This window comes from Leguminivora glycinivorella, chromosome 25, assembly GCF_023078275.1.
Source record: "Leguminivora glycinivorella isolate SPB_JAAS2020 chromosome 25, LegGlyc_1.1, whole genome shotgun sequence".
Classification (NCBI taxonomy): domain Eukaryota; kingdom Metazoa; phylum Arthropoda; class Insecta; order Lepidoptera; family Tortricidae; genus Leguminivora; species Leguminivora glycinivorella.
The window spans coordinates 3,035,806-3,048,289 of NC_062995.1; the positions used below are offsets into that span (position 1 = coordinate 3,035,806).

The window sequence follows — 12,484 nt, forward strand, 5'->3', positions numbered from 1 at the left end:
TAGAAAGTCTTTATAAAGTTCTACTTTTGTGATTTTTTTCATATTTTTTAAACATATGGTTCAAAAGTTAGAGGGGGGGGGGACGCACTTTTTTTCCTTTAGGAGCGATTATTTCCGAAGATATTAATATTATCAAAAAACGATCTTAGTAAACCCTTATTCATCTTTTAAATACCTATCCAACAATATATCACACGTTGGGGTTGAAATGAAAAAAAAAAATCAGCCCCCACTTTACATGTAGGGGGGGTACCCTAATAAAACATTTTTTTCCATTTTTTATTTTTGCACTTTGTTGGCGTGATTGATATACATATTGATACCAAATTTCAGCTTTCTAGTGCTTACGGTTACTGAGATTATCCGCGGACGGACGGACGGACGGACGGACGGACGGACGGACAGACAGACATGGCGAAACTATAAGGGTTCCTAGTTGGCTACGGAACCCTAAAAAATGAGAAAGCCTTATACGGTCAACCGGGGTGGCTTTAAAACGCAGGGGTGACTTTGAAAATTTAGTTTTAAAGTCATACTGTAAGTAAATTCGCGATTTTCTATGGTAGATTTACAAGAATATTTATTGATCTATTATCTATCTACTAATTACATGAACAGTTTCAGTAAATAATGAATGATGTTAATTTTAAAGCCGTTCAAATACCATCAAAGTAACCCCAAATTTTCCTAAAGCCACCCCGGTTGACGTAGCTCTCTCGCTCTTACAATCCCGTACTTGTTGGACCTTGGTCGGTTTGGTCGTCTGTAGACAGTGTAGACACTAATACACTCGCCAACTACAGTTGTTGTGTATTCCATGTAGATACACCAAGGGCCCAATTCTCAAAAGCTTGTAACTTATTGTAATAATTTTCTAGAAATGTAAGTACATTATGCAAAATAAATAAGATATTTTTATTGCAGATAAAAGCTTTGACATAGATGATGAAGATCTAGCCTTCAAAAAAATATATATAGAGAAAAAACTACCCCATATCCAAGCGATTCTGATGACCTTGAGTTGGATGTAAGTGCTTATAGTGTGAGAAAGCTGTATAAAATATAATCTGCACTAATTTGTATAAATATGTGTGTTACTTAATCTGTGTGAATTTGTAATAGTGATATGTTTTTAAATGTTTTTAAGGACCAAGATGCAGTCCTTGAGAGAGCACAACCCATGCAATCCATTTATAGTGAACCGGAACCGGACGCGATGTGCCCTTGTTCATGCAAGCGTAATATAGTTGCAGTCGTTATAAGAAAAAGTTAGAACAAGTTCCCGAAGAGAATTTACGGGCTTGTTTAGAAGATCTCGAAAATAAAATAGAAAAATATTATTAAATGTGTATCAAGATTATGTGTACTCTATCATAATTATAGCTTCAGTGTAAAAGTCAATCATATTTTGGTACATTCGTTAGTGAAATATCGTTATAAAATAAGGGTTATTCCACTAGTCAGAGTTACCACTAAGTTGTTACCAGTGGTAACTACAATGTTATTTTCCCATAGGCAATTACTGGAAAGATTATATCATAAGATTCATAAGTTTTGTTTTATTTTATACACATGTAAAGCATGACCAGAAATATATGACTACGCGCCATGTAGCGGAATTTCATTAAAACTATTTTCTTCATAGTCATCATACTATACTGAACTGTCACTCCATACATCAGAATAACAGCGCACTCCTGCCTGACAATAGTTATTTATATTTCTGGTCAGGCTTTAGTTTCTTAACCATACTTACCATATCCAACGCGATCAATGTTATTTTCACCAAATCTAATGGCAACAGCTGAGACTGTTTCCTCACCTTTAATTGATTGGCCTCAATGGCCACTGCGTAAGAGTCGTTAGAGGTGCACATTGACTTGCCTAATATCAAGGACGATAGATACCGGGACTGACAAAGCCCATACAAAAGTTTACCTCTGAAATGTCCCATACATTTCCGAGCGATTATTTCCGAAAAAATTAACAATATCAAAAAATGTTAGTAGTAAACCCCTATTCATTTTTTAATACCTATCCAACAATAGGTATATCACACGTCAGGGTTGAAATGAAAAAAAATCTCTCCCCACTTTACGTGTAGGGGGGCGGGCACCCTAATAATGTTCTCATGCAATGATTAGTTGGTTTCGATTTAGCTTAATATATTTTTTGTTCTTATTTATGGTGTCTGTATTTAGCTCTGCCGTGAAAAATATTTAAAGAAATAAGGAGGCCGTTTCATCATCGCCACCAGTACAAAACAAGGTCCCACGTAAGAAGAAAATAAACATCGACGACTTCGATACAGGCACAAGCTTCATGAATTTTAGGCTGTGTGGAAGTAGCAAGTCTTCAAACCTAGCTTATTAAATTGTCATTCTCTAAAACCATGCTTTAATTTTCTACAAATATTAACGCGAAACGAAACCCAGTACTCGCTGTCCCGATTATACATGACGTCGGCACATTATTGCCATATGAAAACGATTTGTAGCGACACTCTTCCAGGGTCAAATAAAAACTTGTCAGGCTTTAGTTTATATTATTGCAATCCCTAGGTATAACCCAATCCTTTCAGAAAATATTTACTTTATCACAAAATTATTTTAAACTTTCTTTTTGACATCGAAAAGGCTTTAGTTTTTTACATACCGAATAACTTTATTTCGGTATCATGATTCCTTTTAAGATAATTACATTATGTATAAGGTAAGGAATAATATTTAGAATACCTAAAATATGACAAATTTGCATTCTATTCAAATCAGTACGAGTATACTTCACGGAGTCCAAAACTATACGCAAATCAAAGTCCAAAACTAGAAAAATATAGATAGAGACTATAGAGAGCGATTGCGGGCGCCGGTCGGCTCGAGCGCGAGTACTTGCGCCGCCGGCGTACGCGTCTGTGTGCGTGCGCCACGCGCACACACAACTTTACTATACAGGGCCTCTCTGTGGGTTCCGCCCCCGTCAACGCGACGGCGATAAAGACCTAAAAATCTGAATTCGTGCTTGCCTCCTGTATCGTCTTAATCCTTTAATGATTCCGTTAACGTGAAACTTTAAGTAGACAGGTTTTATGAAGACAATTGGCCGGTGAGCCCTACAATTTTAAAATTTGCCGCCCTTTATACATGGTGTATATTCTATGCTGTTTCTTCCTATCCTAATAGTTTCAATATCAAGCATACACTATCACTGCACGTTCGCTGTTTATACGCCGAAAGTTGCAACTCAAGTAAATGAAGTAAACAAAACAAACAACCTACCTTCACCTTCATTGCCGGCCGCGGCCGGCCGGCTAACCGAAACAGAAATATACATGAACTTCGTGTGAAAAAGAGACAGCGAAAGGCGGCTCGTGCGTCGGCGAAAACGTTCGGCTCTGGCGCTCGCTACAGTCGCTATACCTACTCCCGCGCGGCTCGGAACGAAATAATATTGGTTTTAGGAACGCTAAAATTCTGTTCGTTCATTTAAACGTTACTGTAAGAAACTGTTCTTTGAGGGAACGAAATAAGAACCGAAACCGAAATTATTTTGTTCCCACTGAACAAAATTTATAATGAACCGTTCGTTTAGGGAACGATATAAGAACCGTAACCGAAATTATTTTGTTCCCATTGAACAAAATTTATAGGTAACGGTTTAAGAACGATATCAAATGGTATTTGGGAACGGGTTCCGATCCCTGAGTTGATCTGTGTAAGGGGTCCCCTAATATTTATTTATTTATTTTATTTATTTCCATCTATCGCGCCAATCCACGATCGATTTTACGCAGTCGTTAACGAAAATGTCAAGTGTCCACTTACGGTGGTTAAGGGTAGGTGTAAGGGGGTATTAGAGGGTTCAACCATCAAACCTCATCTGAGAATTGATTGTCATTATTTAGAATTTCTTTAACTACGTCCTTTACCGAACATTCTCCTCACGTGTGAAAGTCAACACTACGGTAACACCAAGCCAACACTGACATTGGCAAATTCACCCTGTGCAATTGGCAGGGAGTAAAAGTCAAAGCAAAAAAAAAATCTACGTCCTTGGACTATTGTTAACTTACATTCAGACATGTAGCTCGGCACAAGTTCCATGGTAACTATGCCGTCCTTTTCTTTAGTTATAATGTCGTACTCCTGGTTCTCTGTGAATTTGACAAGAATAACCACATTTAGTATAATTGTGACGCGACTGGTGAAAAATGGATATGTGTGAATGTTTTGTTTGTGGTGTGTGTGTGTGAGCAATTGAGTTTTATAACTATAGATTCTAGAGCATGTATTTGAACTTAAAGAGTGGTAGCGTGTCCATAAAATGCGAGTACAGTCATCTGCAATATGTAACACAAAGACCGCAAAAATATATGACACGTTCATGAGAGTCTGTCACATATTGTTGGAGCTTTTGAACACTATTATTGCTGGATTGTGCTTACAGAAAATATTATACAGGCTGATAATACGTAGACTAAAGTTGGACACCCTGCCCCTCAGTAATTTTCCAATTTTTACTCATCTTATAGAAGAATAAAGACAGGATAGATTGCTCACTTCATACATTAGTATTCATACCAAAATGCTTATTATTTTCGCAGTCTACGTCTAGCGTCAAGTTGTGGATTTACCAGTACCTCTACTTGACAATAGATGTCACGGTTGTCACGACTGACGAAATTGTTTTACTCAACAATTTAAGAAAATAATAGTGTACTTGCCTGTCCTTAAAATAAAATATTTTATACCATGCACGAAATAAAGCTTTAAGTAGATAATTATAAGAAAAACACGGACAATAGTTAGGTATTAATCCAATTTCTGTATAATAAGTCCGATAGAAATATATAAAGTAAATGACTTGATCGTGATTTCATATTCATTCCATATCATCAAATCATTCAAATTCGTTTTAACAGTTTTTAAAAAGGTGCTGATTTGACTAGAAGGAAAGTAGCCTATTTATAAGTAGGAATTGAAACTAGAGTTATCTACGGTTGTTCTAGATAAAGGTACTAAATTAACTGAACGTTGTTGGGCATTTGCCTTGTTGTTCGTCGCGACATCTATTGTCAAGTAGCAGCACTGTACTTACCATTTGACACTAAGGAAATAATAAGCATTTAAATACATAAAGTGATGGAGAGAGCACTCTATCATTTACTATTTTTTCTATGTAAGTATATAAAATTTTAATAGATAATATTTAATGTGTATTAGTATTTTTAATTTGTGTATGCTTACCCGGCAATTTAATGTCGACGAGCTTGTGGTGTGCTGTAAAAAAAGTATAATCTGTAGTGTGTGTGTCGCAATCATACTAATTAGCTATTCATATCAATTTATTACAATTAACTCTACTTATAATATAACAAACATGAAACAGTAGTGGAGATGCACCAACGCATATTGACCTGTAAATCCTTAGATTTCGGACTTTTGCTCAAAATAAGATTTGGCTTCAAGGACTTGCATTTACACCACTAAGGGCCAGTTGCATCAACCACAGTTAACAGACACGTCAACGTCACGAAGCAGAAGTTTATAGAAATTCCCATAAGTACTAACATTTTAGCGAATGTTAAATTTGATTGTTGCAGAATGTAGTTTGTATACCTATGTATAAGACTAGCAACATTAATATTCATGGACTTCATGGTGTCCATGGTTAGGTACATAATGTAATATTTCTTCTTGGACAATACATCATTCGTCTCACACGTACTTCTGATTTTTTAATAATTTAAAATACTTTATTGGACCCTAGGACATTGTTTTTTCTTTTAACATCGATGACAGACAATTTGGTGCAACGGACCCTAAATCTCAACGTAACTTATTGAGACAGCAGCAGCAAGCTAAGATTCCAAGTTGCCTACCTCATAAATTGAGCACAGTACAATGTTTGTGGTTCATTTTCAAAAAATGTGTTTGGCGGTTAGACGCAATCGCAAATATTCGAAGATTGCCTAAAATAAATGTCCTGTTAAGTAAGTTAACCTACCCATATCTACATCAGCCTCATCCTCGGTACTTTCGTCGAGTCCCTTCTCAATGATGGTAGAACTCTCGGATTTCTCTGAAAATAACGAATATACTCTTTGGTTAAGTGACCTTCTGGAAACATATTGTAAGCATCACAATGAATAACATTCTGTATATATAGCCTTATACTGATCGTAGCTCATCTGTACATGGGCTTAACGAATGTCAACAGTAAACGTCAGATTTGGCGGCACTTCACTTTTTAGGTTATAAGAATTTTTGGTACGGATTGTGACTACTGATAGTAGATGATTAATGATTTGATTAATGTTATTTTCCTGATAATTATTTTGATCAGAATTGATGTTAAATTAAACTTTGAAAAATCCTTATTGCAATTGAAATAAAGCTTGTGTAGTATAAGGCCTGAGGGCACGCTCAGATTGGGCGTGTAACGGGGGGGGGGGGGGGGGCGTGCAGCGTGCATTTCAAACAATTGAAACTCATACGAGTTCAAGTCGAGTACTTAGGCCTTACAGAAAACAACATAAGTACATTTGGCAACTTTCACTGCCACTTGCATTACAAGGAACGGGTTTTCAACACTGATTTGAGCATTTCTTTTTTTTTGCCATTTTTTTAGGGAATTTTAGGTCAATTATACTCAGAATCACGAGTACTTTCAATGTCACTGGGAGACAAAAAGTGTCCCAGAATTTCCATACATTTTTGTTACTTTTCTCTTTTGTTACCCCACACAACATGTACAGAAAATGGTAACAAAATAAGAAAAAAATCGTATGGGACAATTTTTTTAACTACTAGGATTGAAAAAGTGATTTTGAGTAGAAATAGCATAATTTTTTTCAAAAATATCACATTTCATAAAAGTGGCGAAAAAAAAAGAAATGCTCATTTAATAAAGCAACAGAATGTTTAACGCAGCGCATACTTCAGTGTGACAAGTCTCATACGTATCCTTATATTACAACGCGCCTACGCTCACGGCGTGCAGTGTGCACGCTTACGCACAAGCCTATAGTATTGATTGTCGGGTCTCACCGCTGCGTTGCTGTTCTTCCGAACTCTCGCTAGACTCGTTCTCTTCCACAACGGTTTCACCGTTATCTTCATTAATGATGGACCATTTGGATTTAGCTGTAAAAAAAAAACTTAGTTTTAAACTACTTTACTTACTTTTACTTTACTTTTACTACACAAGTCAAGATTATATCAGCTAGTTTTTGACAAGAAACTTAAGTAATAGGTATTTACGTCTCCACCGTGATGCAGTATTGCAAAAATCATCATGTTTCACCGATGTAGTGGCCATGGCCATTGATGATGCTATATATATTTTGAGGATCTCAGAAATTACTAACGATAATGATGAACTCACATGCGAATTAGTTACATTGCTGAGTATTCAGATTACATACCAATAGTTCTACGCACTAATCAAATATAAAAATTTAATGACACTCGCGAGTCTAATACAGTCGCCATATCAGAGCTGCTAAATTCTTCACAAATATCGGACTACACGTTTTCACATTATCAGATCCGATATTGGATGTAGGACCGATATCCTATACTACATTTAAGCCGCCATCTTTGATTTTTGCCTTTGAAATCCTACCGATTTCCGGTATCGGATCGGATAATGTAAAAACGCACTAGGGCCATTTTTTTCAAAGTTGTCCACCCCACTTTTTTTGTAACATGATATTTTACGCGATTTATACTCAGAATCACGAGGTCTTTCGATCCTGATAGGAGAAAAAAGATGTCCCAAGATTTCCATACATTTTTCAGACCTTCCATTCCGTTACCGCCATACAAAATGTATGAAAAAATGGTAACGGAATGGGAAAAATCCCTGGGACACTTTTTTTCTCCTGTTAGGATTGAAAGAGCTCTCGATTCTGAGTGGAAACCACATAAAAATTTCCAAATCCAAAAAAAAAAGTGGGGTGGACAACTTTAAAAAAAAATGGCCACTAACGTCTCTAGAATATGTCACAATTTGGATTTCTTTCAACCTCTTTTTGCCAAGAGTGGCACTGAAACTTAGTAGATCATGTTCTCTGCCTACACCTTTATGGGATACAGGCGTGATTATATGTATGTATGTATGTTGAGATTTTCGGGAACACCGTTATCATCATCATTCGCTTGCCCTTATCTTTTGGGGTCGGCGCAGCATGTTTTCTTCTTCCATGCCTCTATCGGACGATTCGGACGTCTCATCATTCACTTGACAACACCGATATATTTAGGTATATCGATATGTGATGGCGAATGTACCGTGTAAATGGGCCCTAAGCCACGTGGTTTACCATTTTTATGCTCCGCCTCAGCACTCTGTTGGCTCTCTCGGCTGTTGTGCTTCGTCACTCTGGTGCCGTCCGGGCCTTGCGTGATGATGTCCGAGGTTTCTAAACAAAATCAAATAATTAATAACAATAACTTTCCCCTCACTAGCTCGGAAACACGTGTTTTGTCCTTTAATACCAGCGCGCATTTTATCCACTAGTGGGTAAAGTAATTTGACCCTGAATAAAGTCAAATTAACTGCTTTTAAATTGATAAAAGTAGGTGAATCTAGTAATAAAGATGATTTACCACCTGTGGGACTACTGGAAGCAGTGATAAACGTATTGTCCCCTCACTAGCTCGGAAACACGTGTTTTGTCCTTTAATACCAGCGGGTAAAAACGCATTTTATCCACTAGTGGATGTTACACACGAGTGCAAATGTATTTTACTTCTCGTGTGTTTAAAAACTCGCAAGCTCAGGATTTTATTCTGTTCAACTATTAGAATCCTTTCGCTTGCTCGTTTTTCAATTCCACACTCTGCGTTAAAATACAACTTTGCCCCCTTGTATAACAAATAACTATTAATTTGTAAGCTTTACGCCATACGCAAACAAAATGTCACTATAAGGCCCACATGCACCAACCACTTAACTCAGGGTTAGTGGGCTGTCAGCTGTCAAATTCCATACAAAATGGTGGGTTAACCCTCCAGTTTCGTTGGTGCAAGTGGCCCTAAGTGTGTAAGGCCCGAGTGCGCGCTCATATTGCATCGCATGTCAAACAACTGAAACTCATTCAAGTGTCCTGAGTCGAAGCTGCATAACCCTTAAATACATGGTGATGTATATATGCATCATATATTTGATGGCCCGTGGCTCGATATGTAGCTATCCAAAATCACATTTATTGCTTAATTATTATTCATTATTTATTATTATTTAATATACAATTAAATAAATTAAATAATATAATGATTTACTATTTATTATTTAAGGATTAAGATGAAATGGCGGAAAAGTGTGAAAAAACAGGAAGATGGCAATTTTTAGTATCTGATTTAGGCTGATTTTTTCGAAGTTAGTAATTAGTTTATGTTTAAATATTTTATCACAAAGGTTTCACAAATAGTGTACCTTTTTAATAGTAGTATTTTTTTAAATAAAACTTACTAATTGCGATATATTTATAATAAATAAGTGTTGGCCTATTTAACTTCTAACACTAATTTAGTATAAAAATCGATCTTAAATATTTTTTTTATTTTTTTTCCCAGAGTCAGAAAACCATTGTCTATCACATATATTAATATCTCGTTAAAAGAAAAATTCATGCATTTAAGGGATAAGGTGGACGCACGCTCGCTCGCTCCGATACTAGTACCAGTCTACTTCTAGAAGGCTTTCAGGCGTAGACAATGAGTGGGATGCCATTCGATTAAAAAAGCAAATAACTACGGATGACCATCATCATCATCCTCCTTGCGTTATCCCGGCATTTGCCACGACTCATGGGAGCCTTGGGGTCCGCTTTGACAACTAATCCCAAGATTTGGCGTAGGCACTAGTTTTACGAAAGCGACTGCCATCTGACCTTCCAACCCGAAGGGTAACTAGGCCTTATTGGAATTAGTCCGGTTTCCTCACGATGTTTACCTTCCCCGAAAAGAGACTGGCAAATATCAAATGACATTTCGCACATAAGTTCAGAAAAACTCATTGGTACGAGCCGGGTTCGAACCCGCGACGTCCGGATCGAAAGTCGCACGCTCTTACCGCTAGGCCACCAGCGCTTCTAACTACGGATGACCATGTCATCAAAAAATGGCGAAGCAAGACCCTTCCCCCTATAGTGTTTACGTAATAATTGAACCCCTTACCGGCTTGCAGCTCGGCGGCAGCACTCTTCTTGTCGGATTTACTTTTCTCGGAAGTTATGACAATGCCGCCTTTTTTGAGCTGACTGAAGCTGGACTCTGTACATAAATATCATGGGTCAATTATACACAGATCACCTTAGGCCAGTGGTTAGCAAACTTTATACGATGTATATAATAACATTTTATATATATATATACATCGGGGGCTAAAATTTTAAGGAATTTCGGAAGAGGACCAGATTTACACCTAAAATGCATTTTTAACCCCCGACGCAAAAACGACGGGGTGTTATAAGTTTGACGTGTCTGTCTGTCTGTCTGTCTGTTTGTCTGTGTGTGTGTGTGTCTGTCTGTGGCATCGTAGCTCCCGAACGGATGAACCGATTTCGATTTAGTTTTTTTTATTTGAAAGCTGTGTTAGTCGGGAGTGTTCTTAGCCATGTTTCATGAAAATCGGTCCACTAGGTCGCGGTCGGGGGTTTTTCAAAATTTTTATTTTTTCTACAGTGGGTGGCCATTTAAATAGGATAGATCCGTCTAAAGATTCCGTTAACCAGTTGAAGGTAAATGAAAAGATTACACAAGCAGTCAAGGGGATTCAAAACACGTCTCTCAGTGACGGATCCTCTTGGTTTTGTATTTGGTTGGTTACATTTTGTAACTAAGTAAGTAATTAGGCAATAAATTACTAATAATTTAATTAAGTATAGCGGGGTAGTTAATACGTAAATCAATGTGGTTACCATCGTTTGCTGATTGCTGTGCAGATTTCGCCGATTTCGAGCTCTTCTTGATGATCGTAGACGTTCCGCCGCCGCTCAGTAACGCGGACGATTCATCTGAAAACAATAATGGTACTAATTGGTTACTATGTTACAAAGAGATGATTGGCGATCATTGCCAATGACCTAAGGCTTGAAAGGTTATTTACAACTCCTATTAAGTGTAAGGGCCGAGTGCACGCTCATACTGGGCGTAAGCTCATCTTCTTCTTCGTCGAAACCTCATGACTGAGGGTCGTGACCACCATAAGTCGCTGTACGTTGCAGTGCTCTCCACTCAGGCCGATCTTTTGCTTTCCTAGAGGATCCCTGGAGCCCAACGCGTGTGACGTTCATGATTGTGCTGAACCAGCGCGTGGGTAATCTGGCTCTTTTACGATGGCCCTCCACTGGTCCGACGATCAACGCCTTCTTAAGGCTGTCAGGATCTCGTCTGGCCAAATGGCCAAAGAAGCCTATAATTCCCGGCACCGGCAGATAGCAGATAGGCCAGTCTTGACATTAAGCTCTTGTAGAATAGATACGTTAGTGCGACGTGCTGTCCATGAAATTCCCAACAGCTCATATAAGTGTCCTGAGTCGACACTGCATAGGGTGGATGCCGGCGAGCTGGCCCCGCTGCACCCCCCGCCGAACGCTCCATTCCTAGCGTCCACTCAGGCCTTACAGTAGCAAATAGAAAAGTGTCTGACCTACATCCAGGTAAAGGGGGTGGAAATGACCACATGAAACCCATCTTACCTTGACTCAGAGAGCTCTGCTGTGCGTCACTGCTGCGTTTGGAAGACTTGACCACCGACGATGCACCGCCGTCTGAAGACCCCGAGCTCCAGCTCGCTGCACACACGAATTATATGACTTGTAATATAATAGTGTGGGGGACCCCCAGCTGGTCATATAATTCATGCTAAACAAGGACCGATGACTCGGTGTGATTTGCTGATAAGGTATACCCGGCGAGTAAGACTTAAAGATAAAAGCTGCGTCGAAAACTGTCAGTCTTTTTTAAGTCCCTCTTTTGAAACGTTCATGAGTCAAGAAACAATGATTGACACAACTGAGTGGCAGAAAGTGGGCCATTAACTGTAATTACAGGTACCTAACGTGTAATGCTGTGAAATAATGTAGTGCTACATCATTAAAGGCGATTAGGTAGGGCAATGGTGTTTTAAGGTAGGTTGCCCCATACTATTCAATATACCTAGTTACCTCTCTCTTATGGGTTGCCTTACAATGCGCCCCTTTAGCTACGGCTCTGCTGAGCGGTTACAATTTAACACAAGGGAAAGTCAAACGGTGTCACACGTGGTAGTTTAAACACTAAGTAAACTATTATTTTGGCAGCAATCAATTGTGACGATCTTAAACTCCATTCGGTCTTATCCGGGTATACCCTACAGTGTACCATAATTACTTACATTCAGAACTTTCAGAAGATGAAGCCGAGGACTGGCGCGATGAACTCTTCGAGAATGATGATGAGCTTTCGGAAAATGCTGATGGAGAATGGTTTCAATATGA

At 38.3% G+C, this 12,484-nt stretch overlaps 1 protein-coding gene across 1 annotated transcript in view; it reads right to left on the reverse strand.

Annotated features, from left to right (window-relative positions):
- Nucleotides 1–3,865: 3,865 nt before the first annotated feature.
- Nucleotides 3,866–12,484, reverse strand: part of LOC125239504 (glutenin, high molecular weight subunit DX5-like) — a 47,258-nt gene continuing 38,639 nt past the window's right edge. Inside the window, exons 15-22 of the mRNA XM_048147118.1 lie at nt 11,705–11,800; nt 10,925–11,020; nt 10,182–10,277; nt 8,324–8,422; nt 7,047–7,142; nt 6,004–6,078; nt 4,070–4,150; nt 3,866–3,876 (exon numbers count right to left, since the gene is read on the reverse strand). Coding sequence (XP_048003075.1) covers nt 3,866–3,876; nt 4,070–4,150; nt 6,004–6,078; nt 7,047–7,142; nt 8,324–8,422; nt 10,182–10,277; nt 10,925–11,020; nt 11,705–11,800 — 650 coding nt within the window. The remainder of the gene's footprint in view (nt 3,877–4,069; nt 4,151–6,003; nt 6,079–7,046; nt 7,143–8,323; nt 8,423–10,181; nt 10,278–10,924; nt 11,021–11,704; nt 11,801–12,484) is intronic.